We start from the raw sequence: 19651 nt of genomic DNA on the forward strand, positions 1-19651 counted from the left end.
AACTTAGCACTGCTATGACACGCTGTTTGCGAAACCATGTGCTGGGACTACGCAGGTGCTTTATCCAGGAAAAAAAACATACCGAACAATTCTGCGGAAAAGCATGTAACGTTTATGAGCGCAATTTTTTCATATATTGTAAGCTTTCACTACAACAATCAAGATATCTGCAGATATCCCGTCGGCAGGCTTGCACTCTTTTTAGTATTAGCGTTTTTGCTCTCCTCAAAAGCTTTCCCTACTGGTTTTCTATGGCAATCTTAACTGCTCGATGCGATGGATGAAAAGAATCTAAAAGAAAGATTTTGCTACATATCGAAAGAATGGACCATTATCTTCAATATTTGTACACCACTATCTTACAGTTTTTCAGTTTACAAAATCTTTGTCAACAAATGTTGAGCATGGTCATATATCGCAGAAAGACACTCCGCATATAAAATCGCTGCATGGTGTGAAGGAAAGAGGCCATATCTTCGCTTCTGCAGTGTTCATATGGCATTGCTTTGACTGCAACGGATTGAGCCCGGGAGCGACTCAGCCGCAACTGACATCCAGAAAAACTGAGGCATTGAGATGAGACCTTCGAAGATCTTCGAGACCAATGGCTTCGACGAAACTGATAGCATTGGTCACTTTCTTCCACTTCTCTTTGTTCGGTGGGACCAGCTCTTTCTTGGAACGGAGATCTCAGAAGGGCAGAAGAAAAAGAGGGAAAAGTTGTGCGCGATCTGTGTCATACTGAAGTTCACCGGCTAGCTATCTCATTAACTTTTTCTACTTAAAAAAGCAGTACACAATCTGGGTAATGTGGCATCAGACGATAAAGTGTACTTTCATTGGAGTTAGAATCACCTCCGATATGTCCCTTTAACATTCGTAGATGGTCACTTCAGCACGGAATCTTCCAGCCGCAGAGCGAATGCGTGACATCAACCTCGCTGCTTTCTAGTCGACCCGTCAGCATACATCCTGTAAATGGGTTAGTCGATGATGCAGAACGCTGCTAGAAATAGGTACCACACGTGTGCGCTGCAAAACAATTTACACCAAAGGAAATATTCACAAGTGTCACAAGACTGCTGCGAAAAGTCACGAAGAGCGAAAAAGAACTGAGTTGAGGCTCATAACTTTTTTTTTTTGCAGGAATACGAAAGCGGAAAACCAAACAACAAACTACAGAGACGTCTATTGTCGGAATCTGTCAGCTGCCGATGTTAGGACTAGAAGGGTGTACTCTGCAGCGTGGGCAGTGAAATAAGGTGCAAGTTCCCACATCATGAAGTGCGCGAGACTGCAATCGGTAGCTCTTTGGTACAAATCAGCTCGCGAACGGAGCTGACAATCGCCCGCACCCACACCAGACAATCGCCTTCAAAAACCCGCTGGCACCGTTCGTTTGTATTGCGATGCACGCGAATATATACTTCGGTCCAGCCGTGCATTTACTTCTCCCGCACTGAAGCAGGCATGCCTTCGTTGACGCGTTGTCAATGTTACCTAGCTCGCAATATGGTTATGCACACAAGAATGGGAAGCAGCGACTACAGCATGCTACAACAACGCTCACTCCCGCGAACGCGACTGGACGCAAACAAGAAAGTTGTTCTCGAGTTTCTCCTCTACGGTAAAGATGATAAGTAATACTCACCCAAGAACTTGATGATTGTTCGCCCATAGATCTCCAGGCCGCCGGAAAGCGTCGCTGACCTGCAGATGTTCTGGATACGGAGAAAGACTTGTAAAGCACGAGAGGTAATTAAAGCGCATGTGTCAAGGCGAGAAATCTCTAGGAGATGCGAAGATCGTTGGATAGACGAAGGCTCAAGAACAAGCCTCACAAATGCATCGCACCTTGCCGTCGTACAAGATGACTGGAACAGCGAAGCGCATGCGGGCTCTTGCGACGCGTGCCTTCGCCATCTGTCCACGAAGCTTCTCGGTGTGCGCAGCTTGGGAGCATTGCTGAAATGAAGAAAATTAAGGTCGGGGCTCAATATTTGGGGTGGGGGGGGGGGGAAGCTGAGCGGCCAATGTTGCTAGAAACGAATTGCGCCCTGGACGGCTGCATCCAGACTGGGTACGTGATGGGACTGATGCTCACCTTCCCAGAATATGGCGCGCACGTGTAACAAACCATCCGAACCAGATTTCCTCACCGAGCGGCTGAACAGGTGTAATGTGAAAATAGTATTGGCCAGGCCATGAAGGTTAGATGCCGAAGATCTGCTTAAGTTCGAATAATAAAGAAGTGCACGTCTATTGTAAGATACCAAATCACTTGAAAGAGGGCACATATGTTTCTTCGACATATATCAAGTTTTGTTCTCCAGTAAATATGAAAGCCTGTTATTCTGTTTCATATGTTCGGTGCCCTGTGCGCGCTGCATTTGAGAGAAATAAGAAAGAGAAAGAAGTTATCGAAAAATGGCACCTCGAAACTCCTACCACCGACCATGAACTCCACATTGAAATGTGCTACATCTCAAGGGCATACACGCTGCCGCGTTGTTTCCAGTGTGGCATGCGGTCACAATGCATTATACGGCCATGTGCTGTGCGTGGTCAGCCCACATTAAAGAACACCAGGTGGTCGAAAGTTACCAGGAGCTGCCCTCTACGGTGTCTCTTCCACACTTATTTTACTCCCTTCATCTGTCCTGCCATCTGGCACCTGGCAGCTGCCTGTGGCCGTTGGTAGGCCTTCCGGGAAGACAGGCGTCACCATTGAGTAATGCCGTCACATCCTTCAGGGAATGGAAATTGTGACCATGTGAAGTCATAACGAGACCACGGGGCTTCATTGTCTCGAACAAGCAAATTGATGACAAACTACGCCAGATTTTTTTCGTGATGAGGTTTCTAACGTCGCATTCATATGAGATACACTGAATGCAATGGCCTCGTAATAGAGCTGCCGCTTCGAATTAGGGGGGCGCTGGTTCCTATCCCCTATAGTGCCTCAGGGTACCTACCAGTTTTCTGATATGTACAACATTCCCTCAGCCTGGTGCTCTTTTTCTGGGGTGAAGTGCCCGAGGAAAAGGTATCCTAAAAAGGTACCTAACAAAGAAAAAGTACCTCAAAAACTTGGTTGCTTTTGAAAGTATCGTTAGAAAGAGCAGACGAATGCGATCATCAGGAACATTTTTTTACATTGCTGAACTAGTTTTTGTTTTGAGTTTAGACTTTCGACATTTCCAACATGAGGGACCTGACTGAATCTAATCCGTTTTACTATAGCGTATAGTTTTCAATGCATTCTTCACAAGAGATTATGACGACATATTAGGGACAAACTTTCAACGGAAAGTGGAAGGGAGGATGGCAACAAGGCATAGCTAAAAGCATTTCATGCTCTTAAAGATAGAACAGCAACCCTTCTTGCTGCGGCCACTGTATGGATGATCACTCGACAGACAGTTTGAGAAGCATGTATCGCAAACAAAAAAGCAGGGGCCACCTCCGCTGTAGTTATTACTACTGGAAAGTAAGCTAGGTTCTATACGAGCAGCCTCAAACAATCTTGTGTCTTTGGGGTCTTTCCTGGCCGCAACACGCGCTGCGATTTTCAGACTTGATCCTTCAGCCCTGGTACATCTTGCGCATGCGCTTAATGAAACTGATGTTATCACTTAGCTTTAAATATTGTTTCTTTCGGTTTATTATGCATCTGTACCCATACGGATGTGTCTGGTTTGTACAATCGCTACTCATTCCCGGTTGTGTCGACTTTGTGTCAAGCCCTTTGCCCTCTTAACCACCTCACAGTTCCTGCAGGATCTCGGAGAAGGCGACAGCCTCCGGCTGCCTGCAGGCCTTCAGCAGCTGCTCGAACACGTCCTGCGAATGACGGGGGTGCCCGAAGCGGCTCTACCGGCGATACGAAGCACGGGGCGACAGCAGCTGCCGCAGCGCACCAAGCGTTTTGTTGGTGCTGGTCGAATGAACAGGCACCGAGAACCTCTTCCGATGGGCACTTGTTCTCAGGCAAAGCCAAGTAGGCAGTGTCCTCCGAGAGACCGCTGTTGTTCACATGCGACAACTCTGCGAGAGTGTATCGGGAACACCCTGAGTTCACAAAACAGTTACACATTGTTGACAGCCAACGTTGGAGTAGATTTCAGTTACAGAGCTAATACTCGTTACTATTCACTTGGATAATAAAACAAAAACTGATGCGTAATGATACAAATTAATATTTTAAATTGTTAAATGGGCCAAGCAAAATAGACGAAAAACTTCCTTCAGTGGGCCAGCGCGCATGAAGTCACATTTTAATCCGACAGATGCTCAACTCTAGAGTCTCGAAACCAATGCCTTTCGTAATATTTGAAGATGATTCAGTTAAGGACGAAATGCTTTTAGCACCCGTTATCGGCAAACTCAGGCGAACATCTTCAATAACCGCGGCGAACTTTACTGGCCGAACTCAATGATTATCGCCCACGGTTACTGAGCCTGAGAGCCTTGGTGTAATTATGGCCGCAGCGGCCGCATCTGTAGACAGGAGGAGAAATGGAAAATGTGTCTTCGTGATGTGCGATGTCAGTGCGCGTCAAGAAAACCCATGTGATTTAACTTATTCCGGAGCCCCTCGCTCAACGTCCGCGATAGGCTATGTGTCTTCTTATAATTGGGAAAATAATTGGACGTTTTATCTTGTTTAGGATAAATGTGATACAGGTGCGCCAGCACAAGTCGTTCTGGTTTGTTCAACTTCGAGCAAAGGTCGGAGAAATCAGTGAGTGAGAGGTTCAGCGCTAGCGCTCTGAAACTGCCGTTTGGGCATGACGCGATATCGTTAATGGGTTAATACTCATATATGCGCAATTGGTCGTTCTCTAATTTACATTCATAGATCGCTGGGAGTCCTCGTACTCCTCCTGGCGCAGTGGTATAGCGGTTAAGCAATGCGCTAGTGCCCCGGGATGGCAGGTGCTGCCACCGGTAGGGTTGTGCGGCCCGGGTTGGCCTTCCCGAGCAATCTCCAATAACTGCCACCTGCCACAGTGGGGAGTTTGCTCACAATCTTAAGGTCAGGTTGTGATGGCTGCATAACGTCACGTGATCTAGGGTGCCCCCTAGGTTGCTTATGCGGGGATTTTCTCCTCACACGAGGGTACCGACGAGGGTACCGAGGGCGACGCCAGATTTTCTGCAGAGCGGGAACCTTAACGTTATAGCGTTAAAACTGTCTCAAACTGTCACAACTGCGATCGCTCTTAAACTCATCCCGATCGCATTGTCTCAGCTGGCAAATCCTGGCACACTACTCCCCCCGCCCTCCCCCGTAACCCTAAAGCCCATAAGGATGCCTCGTTAAACTGACTGAAAATGGTAGAATCTCAGCAGGGAACATTCGAAATCATATGCGACCTATTTTTGGCTAACAACGTGCACGATTAACACTAGTCTCCAGTGAAGAAACTTTTGTTAATACGCATAACCAAAGGCCACACCAAAAAGGTGTCGTTCTTCAGCACCAAGAAAGTCCCTCACAAAGATGACGACGTAAAAAGTCGCATTTTATTTAACTACCTCTTTGGCATCAAATAGCATTATCCGCCTTTAGAACATTTCATTCAGGATGTACAAAGTTTGCATGTATTACAAGGTATGTTGTTGAACTGTTTCAGTGAGCTAAGGAAGTTGGACTGAGGGGATCAGGGAAGCAACAACACCAGGCATAGAGTGCGGCAGAACATGAAGATTCGTTTGATTTCCTTTGTGTTTAATTACCTGCACACTTCTAAAGTATTTGCCTAAGTACAACAGCGTAACGTTTTCCTGATGCTAGAAGATCATCTAGCTAAAATTAAATCAGCTAACGAACAAAAGTTGTTTACCCCAGTCTGCTAACCCGGAGCGTCTTCTCTCGTCGCGCTGGTGGTGATGGGAAGGCTGCCACTCCAGGCGCTGAGGCCGCGATTCATCCAAGTCAGCCCAGTTGCCCTCTACGACTTCGGTCTCATCCGTGCCGTCCTCACTGGCATCGCTTCTTCGGCAGTATATATCGTCCAGGAGGGGGGTCTCAAAGGCCTCAGTGCTCGCACGATTCGCATCGTCGGCTCTGTTGACGTCATCTCTGGTGCAGCCGCCGTAGGAAGACGTCTGAGGACGCGGTGCCAGCTCCTCCGTACGCAAGGTGCCGCCGTGGTATTCGGCGGCGCTGAAGTCTTCGAGCACCCCTCCGCAAATGGTCGGGTTATAGCCCAGGAGGTCTGGCCAAACGGCGTCCCGAAGCCATCGTTTCAATCTTCCACCCACGTTCAACGGTTGATCTGTGTCGCTGCTGACGCTCACTGAGAGTTGCAGACGCCATATGTTAGGGAGGTATATGGAAAAGTAAGGAAATGGGTAGATGTTCGGTCAAAAGACCTCAGGCTAATGGCTTCATTTTCACCGGTTTCGTGGTACCCGTATGCAGTCCAGTAGGATCTAAATACCTATTAGTTAAAAAAAAAACCATCGTCCTCATCAAAATTTTCTGGACCTTATTATAATGCTCGCATGGAAGCTGTTTGGCCTGAAGACCTTTGAGCCAGTTTGCACTGCATTGAACAAGAGCAACTTGGAAAGGAAGAATGGCCGACTAATGAGACGAAGTAGGGAAACAGGGAATGTAACATTGTGCAAACGACTGAAATCATTAAGCGGTTACTGCCTCCAAGGGAAGAACCAAGCAGCGGACCGCATTCCAATAAAATCGGTTGTTAGTTTATTGTTTCTCGATCTACTTCTTCTCCCAGACCTCTTGGTAGCTTAATTCTTTAAACAGGAGATGCGGCTTTCAAATAGCGAAAAATGGCCAAAAATTTGGATTTGTGAACATCAAAATATTTGATCGTGTTACTCGTTTTAATATGCAGTCCCAAAGTTTCATTGCCTGATTCTACCTTCAAGTAGTTCACAAAAGTGTTTTATTAGGAGGTCCTACATATCGTAAACCGTTCATATATCGGCATTTTTTGAACCCTCTGTGTCTTTCCGTCTTTTCGCTGTTGCGACTAAGCGGCGCGAGCTTTGCTACGGCAGAAACCTTGATTTATTGTTTTCAAGTCTAGCGCCTTAGCGGGACACCAAGCCAATCCAAAAAGAGAAAGTTTCAAGGTCTTGCCATGGGGCCGCCCCGCGTCGGCGTTGGTCACCTCAGTGATTGCCCTTAGCAAGTGGCAGTTCGCGCGGTATCTGCTTTTGCGCTCGCATAGCAACTCTCTCTCGTCTAGCGTTATATGGTTTTGGGCTCCGTAGGATTCTTCTTTTGGACGCCTTCATTATTACGAAAGGTTATGTTTTGATGGGTTGCTAGCTAGAACCACGTTCTGCACATAACTTCATTTGCCCACTTATAACCTAGGCTGTGAACTGAACATTGCTGCCTACAACGTATCATCAGGTGCTGCTAACCAGTTTGTTCTAAACTACTGAGCACACAGCTGATATGGTGCATAGATTTCTTTTGTTCCGGCTTCGTTGCGCAGGAGCCTTTTCATAATATCCAAGACGTACAAGGAAAGAGCTGTTCCTCGCTGGCTGTCAGAAAACCCGTCAAGGGACTTCTTTGTCGGAGCACCGGTACTGATGCCGAATCGTCAGTGCCTGCAGCGAAAATAACAGATACGAAAGAGTGACGAAAGCAAAGAAAGTATTCAGCGCAAACTCTTAATCTTTTCAGGCACCATTCGTCATTTGTTGTTTATGCAGATGCTTTTTTCTTCCGCCCAAACTGAGTGTGTCCGGAAGCCAACTAATAAGCTTTTCAAGAAAAATACCCGCTGCTATTTATACATAGACATACAAAAAATTTCGTAGATATGCTAGAACGGTTGCAGATGAGTACCAGAAACGTCAGGGAATCCCATATTTGCTATTCTATACATGTTGAGATGATGCAAGAAAAGTAGTGGTAAAATGACGTTTACGGAAGGTAAAAATTGCCTACAAAAGTATGGTGGAAGCTGTGTTATCAAGCTCACTCGTTTCAGAAATGTTATATACGACATTAGCTCTGGGGCACAATAAGGGCCGCAGGTTGCGACATAAAAAAAACTGAAAACTGGCTGAAGCACATGCATCAGTGCTGCCTGTAGCCCAGGCTAAGAAGAAGCTATAAATTCACAGTTTACACAGGTGTTTACATACACATCGAAGCGTTCAACCTGATCCAACTCCTTCGAGTCGCCGGCTATTCAACATAAGTAGCCATGAAGTTCAATGTTCAGCTTTTCACACACCCAATTTTTACTGTGATCAGAAAAAGGTTTACGACACCCAAGACAGAGAGGTTAGTTTGATGCAAAATACCCTAACCTGCAGCACTTTCCCCGGAACGGAAGTTAAAGGAGAGAGCCATAAAGTGTTATAATGGGTAGCAATTTATAGATAAGATTGGTGCGCGCCTGCGACACGACGTGGCTCCTGGTAGTCCGCTTCGCGCTGTGAAGCCAAGCACCACGCCCTGCAAGAACCCAGTACAACTCGGTTGACTTAGAAGCGGCCGTAGAGTGTGTCAGAGGTTTTAAAGATTCTAGGTCTCCAGGCGCATCATATGTCACAATTTAACGACCACTCATTGAGCAAGTGCTGCCTGTACAATCCTAGTACGTGCGCTTCCTCAATGACCCAGAATCATCATATTTGTAAAAGCCTCTTCATTCAGATAAAAAAGACCCCTGGGTTTCGCATTTGATGCTATTGTCTAAGGAAGAAAAGTGCGAACTCCATACATCTGTGGTCCAGGGCTATCTCCTGTGTATGTGTCTGTCAGCCTATAGCAATGTCTTAGCATTCCAGTACCCTACGCCACACCATTCCTTTTGAAAATAAAAGTCATTGCTGTGTCGTTCAAGATAGCATGCGACGCAGACAACCGCTGAGCTCGAGGTGCAGATTAACAGTGCGTTTATTGGGCGCTTGCGCTCTTATATCAGCCACCCGGCTGGCCGGCTTGCACAGCATGGTTGCCAGTCTTGAAGGCCCTGGTTGCCAGATCCGATACATCTTTCTCCCTCTAAAAACAGAAAAAAACTAGCACAATACAACAGCAGATCGATTCAAGCAATTTGATGAAAGTCCTTTTGACACACGAGGCGGGTGGGCTTTTTCCTTAACCGGGTGCTCCGGCGAAGCCCAGCGTCGTCCGGCTCGGAATTCATGGTTTCCAGAGGACTATGTTGCCCTGGATCAGGATGCTCTTGAGGCGTGTGGGCAGCCGTGGCTTGATCGTCACACGTGGGGCTCGAGTTGCCCAGGGACTCCTGTGGTGCCGCAAGCCTGGAATAGAAGCACAGTCGCTAGCACTGTCTTCCGTACAGTCAGGAATGGTTTCCAGTGAGGGGTCGAACTCTTCGTTTGTTCGCAGCAGATGTTGACGGTTGCGACGAAGCTGATTCACGTCTTTTTTACGGACCATGTATGAGCGAGGGGCGACGGCGTTTTCTGCGAGGGCCTTTGTGGTCCGCCCTCCCTTGTCGAGCAGCCTAACGGTGTCATGCTCGCCGAGTGCTTCTAGTGGACGTCTCTGAGGGTGGGCTTGGGTGTGCTTTTTGACCTCTGGTGCCCTACGGTCTGCGAAGTCAGGCAGCCTCGCTCTTAACCTCCTGCCCATGAGTAGCTCGCATGGGGCTTGTCCGGCCTCGAGTGGTGCTGTCCTGTAATTAAGAAGGCGATCCAAAAGTATTCATTCACATATAGCGCCTTCTTGAGGAAACATTTCACCAAGTTCATCCCTTTCTCTGCCAAACCGTTTGAGCGTGGAAAACCGGGACTAGAAACAACATGGGCAAATTCAAACTGTTCTGCGAAAGCATGAAATGCCTGCGATGAAAGTTGTGGTCCGCCGTCCGTGCATACTTCAAGCGGGATGCCGTGACGTGCAAATATCATGGCCAGCTCCTCTATTACACAGTGGCTAGTAGTGTGAGAAAGCGGCTCTACTTCAGGGTAATTGGAATAGGCATCGTAGACTGCAAGGTAGTTCCGTAATGCTCGAACAAGTCCGCGCCTACCCTAGCCCACGGTAAAGCGGGACAATGCCTTTGCATTAGGGGTTCACTTGGTTGCATGTAAGCGAAACGGTGGCAGGTTTGGCACCTGGAAACTTTCTCAGTTATTTCTGCTGCCATACCAGGCCAATACATCAATACTCTGGCCATTGCTTTGCATTTTCCGACGCCCAAGTGGCCCCCGTGTAGGCGCTGCAACATTTCTTTTCTAGGGACTTCGGAATGACAACTCTATATCCACGCAACAGTACGCCTTCCACACTTGATAGCTGAGCTTCGAAGGGAGCTAGCTGACCTATAACGCTATGTCCATCTTGAAGGGCTTCAGTGACTCGCCTTAGCTCGTCGTCTTCACTCGTTTCTCTTGCCATCCGCTTGGCTGTTGTGTCGCTGACGAGAGTGGAGAGGCCGGCCGTTGCATGGGTGGCCACATTTTCTAGTTCGCTTTCAGGTGGCTCATCGCTGTTGCATCGGATTCTTGAGAGAGCATCGGCCAGAGCAAGGTCTCTCCCTAGGACGTACAGCAGAGAAATGTTGAACGGCATGAGGCACATAAAGAAACGCTGCAGGCGAGGAGGCATGTCTGACAGGTTCTTCTGGGCAATGGCTATCAGTGGTCGATGGTCCGTTTCCACTATTACGTCGACATTAAGACATTAGGTGTTGTCTTTAAGCAGAATATGTCATGGGATGTCCACGTGGACAGCATGCTAATTAAGCTAGCACAAGTAATTGGGCTAGTATACCGCAATCGCAATTTACTACCACCAAAAATCTTACTGTTACTTTATAATACCTTATTCTCCTCCCGACTCAATTATTGTCACTTAGTTTGGTCTACGACAACTTATGGAAATTTGCAGAAGCTTCACAAGTTGCAGAAAAGGTTTGTAAGAGTAATAGAAAATCTGCCGTTTTATTCACATACGTATCATTTATTTCCCAAATACAACATAATTCCTGTTACCAAACTGTTTGATTATATCCTTTGCAAGGCAATTAAGAATGAAAACGCTAGCAACAGTTCATTTCTACATCGTCTAGCCAGGTTACAACCAAACACTACTACACGCCAGACACGTCACACGGAGCTCTGGAAAGTAAGGACGTTTCGCACAACATACGGCCTACAAACAATACAGAATAAACTACCCCGGTTACTAAATGATTTAAATCATAAACATATCCAACTTGAAAATGTGACGTTCAAAACACTCCGCCGGTATTTCAACATGTACTAGGACACTTCGCTTGCCATTCCTGTTTACTCTGTCACGTTGTTGTTTACCCTGACTGTACCGCTTGTCTGTATTCACTTTGTTCTGAATTTTATTTGAAGCAAAATGTGCTTAATTTATCTGTTACTTTCGCTAAACTCATTGCCATCGCACATGAATGTTTCATTGCTTTTGTAAGTGCTTTCTAACTTCATTCTACCACATTTTCTGTATAATTTTATGTAGTTCTTGTGAGTGATTGTAATTGCAGATGTTTTCGTGTTTTGTTCTATTTTGTTTTTGGATGAGACATGCCGTTTCATTGCGCCTATGATGCTGTCAAGTGTATAGGGGGGGCCTCCGGCTTTGTCAAGCTGTCGCTTGTGACAGCTTTTACTACGGGTCTCCCGCGCCATGTATTCATTAGGCGCAAATAAAACCATTATTATTATTATTATTATTATTATTATTATTATTATTATTATTATTATTATTATTATTATTATTATTATTATTATTATTATTATTATTATTATTATTATTATTATTATTATTATTATTATTAAAATCGCGAAACCGTTCACATGCGAAGTTGCCTTGAAGTACAAATCCATCCTCTGCCTGAATTGCTTCCACTTTTCCGCCGGCGCTTCGGAGAGCAGTTGGCGATTAGGGGGCGGTAGTACTTCCATTGCGCTGGCTCAGTTGAAGCGGGGAATGGGCGTGATAAGAACTTCTGACACCATGTGTCGTTCAAGATAGCATGCGACGCAGACGACCGCTGAGCTCGAGGTGCAGAGTAACAGTGCGTTTATTGGGCGCTTGCGCTCTTATATCAGCCACCCGGCTGACCGGCTTCCACAGCATGGTTACCAGTCTTGAGGACCCTGGTTACCAGATCCGATACAGTTACCACCACCACTGCCCGATTTGCTGGTGTTTGTGTTGAAACCGAAGGCATGCCCATAAATCACGGGAAGAGAAGTACTAAACCATACCTTGTAATTTGAGAACGGTACATGTCTGGCACTTGCCTACCTCTACAGCAATCACGATAAGCCTGCCAATGTGTGTGCAAATGCTCTTGCGCCTGCAAATCAGGCGCGATTTTAATAGGGGAGCAGCTAACCAGAATCACTAGCGCCTGCGAGAGCCTTCTCTTTCGTGCCATATGTCGTATGTGCAGCCGCTGACAAAGCAATGAATTGAAGGGGATTGCTTCCAGCTCATGCAGAGAGGCTATTGTAGCATCACCGAAATTCGTAGGCGTTGTAGAGAACTTTTCTGATTTTTAGTAAATCTAGAACACTGTTAATGAATAGCGAGCCTCTAAATTAGACCCACAGGCCCACCCTTAGGCTCTATGCATCTGACAAAGGTTGAACCTGGGCATTGTCGTTTCTTTCGCTTTCCCAACTTTCTCATTGTACAGCACAACGAAAAACAAGTTGTATTGCTCTGTTCTGCAGGAAATGGTGCTACGTGGTAGCACGCACTGCCACGTGGTATGAAATGGGCATGCTGTGCTCGTCAGTAAACTCTATAGCGCGTTGCATACATGATGAAACACGGTATTACAGCGAACCAGTAAATGTGAAATGGCATTTAGAGGAGCTGACATGTCAGTGCTTTGACCAAAGCGATGACACAACGTACCTGTGCTCTCTGCTGGCCCAAAATTCGCGAGCGCCGGGAATTGCACGCTCGGGATCGGCACCGAATGGCGTCGCCGACCAAGTCTGTAACTTCGCAGTGTAGGACGGCCTGGACATGAGAGCGGCAGTGAACAGCATGCGTCTTTGTTGAAGTTGTTCTATTTATTCACTGCAATAGCGATAAAAAAAATGTATAACACTGAGCTCGACCATTAGGTAGGAAAACACCGTTCCCCGAAGCAGAAAAAAAAAATTCAAACCACTGGCAGAAATGTGCCGCGAACATAATAATTAAGACTTTGAAGACGGCAAAGTAAATTTCCTTATCGCCAGTGATAACAGAGGCTATTAAACTTTATTAAATAAATCAATGAAACAGCGCACTCTCTGATTTTTTAACCTATAAGGTGTAATCACTTATCCGATTTGTGCCTGAGTGGCCCACATTACCACAGAGCAAAGGACAGTAATACTTGCACGTTTCAACAAACATCCAAAAACAAATGCCCTCTTTGCATTATTTCATTATTGAATTAAGAGTGCATAAGCGTCTAAACACATACAAGTTAGGGTGTTTGCTACGCGCCTTTTGAAGCATAAGAGAATCGTACACCAAAACTGCAAGATTTTGCTCCTGCTCTCAAAGAAGCTTAGCAGACGCCGCATTGGCTCAGTGGTTATGGCGCTCGGATGCTGACCCGAAAGTGGAGGGTTCGATTCCAGCAGCGGCGGTTGAATTTCGATGGAGGTGAAATTCTAGAGGCCCGTGTACTGTGCGACGTCAGTGCACGTTAAAGATCCCCAGGTGGTCGAAATTTCCAGAGCCCTTCACTACGGCGTTCCTCATAGCCTGAGTCGTTTTGGGACGTTCAACCCCCATAAACCAAGTAAAAAAAACAGCTTTCAAGAGTGCGTTTTCATGTATGCTGGCTTGCCATGCTCTATATCGTGTCTGAAAAATTGTGCAAGAAAGTACGAACTACTAATAAAGTAACTTCCGAATAACAGCCTGAGGGGAGAGCTGGTGCGTGACGAAATGAACGGCGGCGCAAACAAGGACACTAACTAGAAAGAGACACCACATGCGCACACTACCAACTGTTTATTGCGCGAAAAGGTGGCATATTTAAACATTCAGCTTAAGCATGTGATATCGCATTATCGCTCCGAACCCAGCACGTGGGAAAAAAGCACTGACATCAGGAAAACGAACAACCCCTGCAGATTCTGGGCAGGAGTCCCGATCAGGTGGCAACTGAAATTATTGAGGCTTTTATGATTAAAAAGAAGGGAAGCATTTGTGTTAGCGACTCTTCGATATCCCTCCGTACAAATCAAGTTTCATTTCTGGATAGTTTTTTGTGACATCATGTTCAGTGCGACTCTTCAGCCCTCCTTTTCTAGCGGCCGTCTGTGGAGTTTTTTTTTAGAATCTTTGTTACTGTCTACACCTCAATACGGATTTGATCAAGGCAGATCCACTGAAACAGCTTTTATAACACAAAAAGAAATAATTCTCGAAGCATTTGAAAATAAAGAGATATGCATAGGAATTTTTGTTGGCTTTTCATAGGCTTTTGACCACCTTATTCACCACAAACTACTAAAGAAACTTGAACTCTATGGCATACGTGGCACACCACTCCTCCTCATCGAATCATATCTTCAACATCGTTTTCATTGTGTGCACATAGTAAATGAACTCTCTTCTCTTCAGAAAATTTTTACCGGCGTCCCACAGGGAAGTATATTGGGACCTTTACTTTTTATTCTTTACATTAATGACATTGTTAATATAAGTAATAAGCCTCAATATGTAATTTACGCAGATGACACTAGCATGTTCTTTAAAGGTAATAGTCTCGAATTTCTAGTCCCAACCATTAACAGCGCGTTGGATGCCCTCAAACACTGCAGCGAAGCAAACTCCCTGGTACTAAACGCGAAAAAGACAAAAGCAGTTGTTTTCCAAGCGAGAAATAGGGCGATCATGGCAGAGCATCAGTTTCCCATTGGGAATTCTATTATAGATATTGTAGATACGGCCAAAACACTTGGAGTATTTTTCAGTAAGAGCATGGTCTGGGACGCTCACGTTAGTATAGTTCTATGTCGCCTCACGAAATGTGTAGGAATGCAAGCAAAATTTCGGTATTTTCTTCCGACGTCTATAAAAATACTAATTTACAACACGCTGTTCCTCCTTCATTTAAATTACTGTTTCTTAGTATGGGGCAATACAACGCAGGCCAACATAAATAAAATATTCATGCGCCAAAAGAAAGCAGTCCGGCACATAGCAAACGTCGATTACCGTGCGCACACAGAATTTTTCACGCGCTTTCACATTACACCAGCTCATGACCTATATGAATGTCATTTAGCACTGAGATATAAAAGTGTATACGCTACCACCAGTATACGTTCCCAGAACTATCCTGCCTGAAAGCCACTATTCAACATATGCATTTCGAAATCAGTCATCCTGGTGCGTTCCCTTCTGTCGTACAGAATACGGACGTTCTATGTTACGCTTTGCAGTTCCACATGTATTAAATAAGCTGCTGAGTAGAGGAATATCTGTGGAAAAAAGTAGCCCACGTGACATTCTTGTCGCTTTAGAGCGGTGACTTTCAGTCCCTTTTGATAAATGTGCTGACATACGCAAGCATTTTTTTTTAAATATGTGTACTTGATTCTATCAATCAGTTTGTCATATTATAAAAAGCGTACAAAAGCTTTAGTGTTCTTGTTTTGGGCGTATAAGTTATTTTCTTTGTCTTTTAACAATATATGCTCGCAGCGCCTCTTAACTTTTTTTTTCTACCTCGTCATTGTTAACCAAGCTCTGTTGCTTTCGTTGTATTTTGCCTTGTAGAAGGGGCCCGGACTCCTTCAAGTGAATTTTTATCACTTTTCTGTCAGGGCCTACCTACATCTTCCTGATGTAAATAAAGACGAACTTGAACTTGAACTTATTGAGTTTATCTTTATAGTGTTTGCAGTTTTTCGGTTTCTGACAGCATTTGCTTCATTTGTTTACTCTGCTTTCGCTAAGATTGTTATTTGTTATTGGTTTTTTAGTGTCTGACCACTTTTGCGTCTCATGTAGGACTCTGCTATAGCTACGATTGTGTGACGCTGTTTTTTCTAAAATATGGCCCCCTCCTATAAGTTTTTAATTCCTTTTATCAGAATCTGTTACTTTTTTTTCTGCAGGGGTTAAATTTTCTTGTTCGTTTTCCTGATGTTGATGTTTTTTTTCCACGTGCTGGGTTTGGAGCGATAACGCGATGTTACATGCTTGAGCTGAATGTTTAAACAAGCCACCTTTCCGCGCGATAAACAGTTGGTAGTGTGAGCGTGTGGTGTCTCTTTCTTGTTAGTGTCCTTGTTTGCGCCGCCGGTCATTTCGTACTGATGAAGTGTTTACGCAATTTGTCCTGCATGTCAGTGCCAGCCATATGGCTTACACTGAACGGCACCAGCTAAGACGTCGCTCTTCTTTTATTCGTCGTAAATTAGAGCAACAAATCGGCAGTATTGACTAATGCCATAGCCATACCGTAGCCGGTAGAATCTTCTATCTAGAGCGCAGCCTCGCAAAGAAAAGGTCAACGAAATTAGTCCGCCCCTCTTCCGTGCTCTGCTGCTAATGATTGGGTGCTACTTAGCTGATTTCTTTTTGTTTCTGCACATGTGCAGCAGGCACGTAGAATGGTCAGTGGGAGAGCATGAGAAAGTGTAACTGGGCGTAGGGAGGTAGGGTAGGGAAGTAGACAATAGTTTATCCGGCAGCGAGCGACTGCACACAAGTTCACAACTTGTCATCTTGTCAAAAGCAGCGGTGTCGACTTGCTGAACCAGTTTTGGGCTATCGCTGACGGTTTATTCACGCTAAACTGGCTTGTCTGATATGAAAAGGCATAAGCGTACAGCAGCATAAGGACGTCATTGAAATCCTATCCCCAGAAATGCTATATCACAGTTCTATATCACACTTCACTAATAACGTGTGAAGCAAAATTTTTCTCTTAAAAGATGGCTGCCAACCATAGGGCCGCTACCCCATGCCAAAGAAGTTAGAACTCTCCTGCTAAACTCGTTGTGGGTGTCCCTGTTGTATTGAATTTTCGCGAATTGTGACCACCCCTTCCAGCCGTACTTCACTTGTGGCACTATTTTTCTTCGTGCTGACTGCACGCCTTAGCTGTGCGAAATCCTAAAGTATAGCTTTACCCGGGCGCCGGTGTTTTGCTTCATCAGATTCCTGAAGTGTGTGCAGGGACGAGTTGCTTCTGCAGGATGTGCGGGAATCCGCTGACGTGGTTGATGACGACTGGCGTCTTTTGTACCACCACCAACTGCGATGTCGACCACACTTTTTTGAGACGCGATGTGGGAATTACGAACACTCTAAAGGTTTTATCTACATCTTGTAATTTACTAAAACCTTGCACCTTAAATGGTGAAGATTTAGTGGTATGCTAAACTTTCTGATGCCTTATGCCTTACATTTGATTTGTTTCTATATAAGGAAATTTTCAAATATAACTGGACGGCAATTAAGAATCCTTGCTATGCCTCTTATATAGGCAAGGAGAAGTCGAAAACCAAATTCCACTGAAGTGAATCACATGTGCAAGTAATCTTAGTTTTAAAGCGAAGCATTCTTGCGTTCATCTTCTTTCCATGGGACCCCCAAACTTCTTAATGTTGACCATTCAAGCTGGACATAGAGCACTCATGTATGGAGTGCTTGCAAAAATCTCTACTGGAAGACGTTCGTAATACAGAGCTCAAAAAACAGGGTAAAGGGTATCTATTAGAAATGATTAAGGTTTGAGGCTTTCTAGTTTCTTGCAATTTAAAGCGATCTGTAAGTAAGAAGAAAATAATTGAAAGCTCCAGCTGCTTGGGGGAATTTTGCCGCCACACCGTGTTTAGAGAAACCTCTCCAAAACGCTTGTAATGAGATTTTTATAAGAAAACTAATACACAACGCTATAGGTATATGCCTAAATTGCGAAACTCGGGGCAGCTGTTCAGCATCACCAGTTCAGCATCGCTTTTGCATCCAACGTTCTCGTTGCTATGTGGCCCACCATACACATGCCTGCATCCGGCCGGTTCTTCTTATTACTGTCGAGGATACTCGTATGGCCTACGGAATCCCAGCAACCAAGGCTGCCACACCGCGAGACCACCTTCAGTCCTGATGCGAGGCAGAAAACTGAAGCTGTGAACAACATTGGTACCTCAGCTTAAACAAAGTGATACCCTCTCTAGCGTATAACTTGCCACCAGCACCTTATACCCGCGCGGGGCTGTGCGTGCAGGGACTCGCTCCGTAACTAAGCCGCCGATTCCACACCTAGCGCCAGAAGCGCCATCTCTCGGGCCCGCCATAAATCTGTCTAGCACGGAGAGCACCCACCCGAGGCACCGCGACTGTGTAGCACTCAAATGTGTATCACCTGTAAACTTCTTGCAAGGATATACAGCAGCTCTAAAAATTAACGCATATTTCTTTCGACAGCACAAGCAAGATAGGCTTCTTTTTTTTTACTGAAAGGAAGCGCCAAAAGCTTATGTTTGTTTTTCTTCCTTCAAATCTTACCTGTGATGACATAGTACAGCTTGTACGAATTAGTAATGCACTTCAAAAAAAAGTTACCGATTTTTTTACGTTGAATTCATTAAGCGGTCTCCGGATAGCGTTCCCCACGCGAAATGTCAGAAGGCTCACACGCACCCCGTCAGGACCAGGCTGAGCAGCAGTGGCACGATGATCGTCAGAGACTCGACAGGGATGGCTTCCTTCGCAGAGTGAACCACCCGGAGGGCTTGGGTGACGCTCTCGAAGCTGCGAAAATCGACTCGCCCGGTGGCTTCGTGGACGTAGTCCAAGGTGGGTGGTAAAGGTGCCGCTACTTGTGCTGCAAAGTAATAGCGCAGTTGCGCTATTCAGAATCTGGCAACAGGTGAGAGTAATTAGGCTTCACTGCTGCTCGCTTTTCTAAACGCCTACAAAGCTCAGTACACTGCTGAAACACTGCTGATGTAGACGGGGAAGTAGAAAAGAAATTGTACCGCGAACCGCGGTGGCTGTGCACTGTGGGGAAACGTTCGCACAACGGGCGTTTTTCTCCTTACCGGTTTTCTGCCTAGATATAATCACCTTGCAGAGGACGTTTCTTCAGAACAGTTTAATTTATGTCGACCCCGTTTATTTTCTTGCGCCGGCTGCGTTCTTATGAAGGAAAAACGCTAAGACGCCCGTGTGCTGTGCGATGTCAGTGCACGTTAAAGATCCCTAGGTTGTCGAAGTTATTCCGGAGCACTCCACTACGGCACCTCTTTCTTCCTTTTTTCTTTCACTCCCTCCTTTATCCCTTCCCTTACGGCGCGGTTCAGGTGTCCAACGATATATGAGACAGATACTACGCCATTTCCTTTCCCCCAAAACCAATTATTATTATTATTACTTTATAGGACCACAGGGCAGATAAATACTTTTTTTTTTCAAAATGCTGAATTATAAGTTAATTGTGCCAAATTTTCTTCTAACTCTAGATATATCAACGAACGCTGCAACATAAAAATTCAAAATCAAAATGTATGCCTCTCGCAATCAAGATTATAAGAACGTTTCGACCTCTACCACTCTGCTAGGAATGCGATGATTGTTGAGCAAGCCTTCTGCCACATTTTCTAAACTCTGCCGCCATTTAGCAAGATTGTCAAGAAAAGCATATACTACAAAACAATT

General features: G+C 45.4%; 1 protein-coding gene across 1 annotated transcript; it reads right to left on the reverse strand.

The window, feature by feature from the left end:
• Positions 1 to 846: 846 nt before the first annotated feature.
• On the reverse strand, positions 847 to 18272 carry LOC144127929 (uncharacterized). The gene is made up of 8 exons (XM_077660938.1): positions 18254 to 18272; positions 12881 to 12988; positions 7513 to 7602; positions 5850 to 6305; positions 3770 to 4047; positions 1855 to 1965; positions 1652 to 1721; positions 847 to 972 (listed from the first exon to the last, which is right to left on the reverse strand). Exons 1-8 carry the CDS (start codon positions 18270 to 18272, stop codon positions 893 to 895), a joined length of 1212 nt encoding a protein of 403 aa, XP_077517064.1. The 3' UTR covers positions 847 to 892.
• Positions 18273 to 19651: the final 1379 nt, after the last annotated feature.

This window comes from Amblyomma americanum, chromosome 1 (assembly GCF_052857255.1).
Source record: "Amblyomma americanum isolate KBUSLIRL-KWMA chromosome 1, ASM5285725v1, whole genome shotgun sequence".
NCBI classification, from domain to species: Eukaryota; Metazoa; Arthropoda; class Arachnida; order Ixodida; family Ixodidae; genus Amblyomma; species Amblyomma americanum.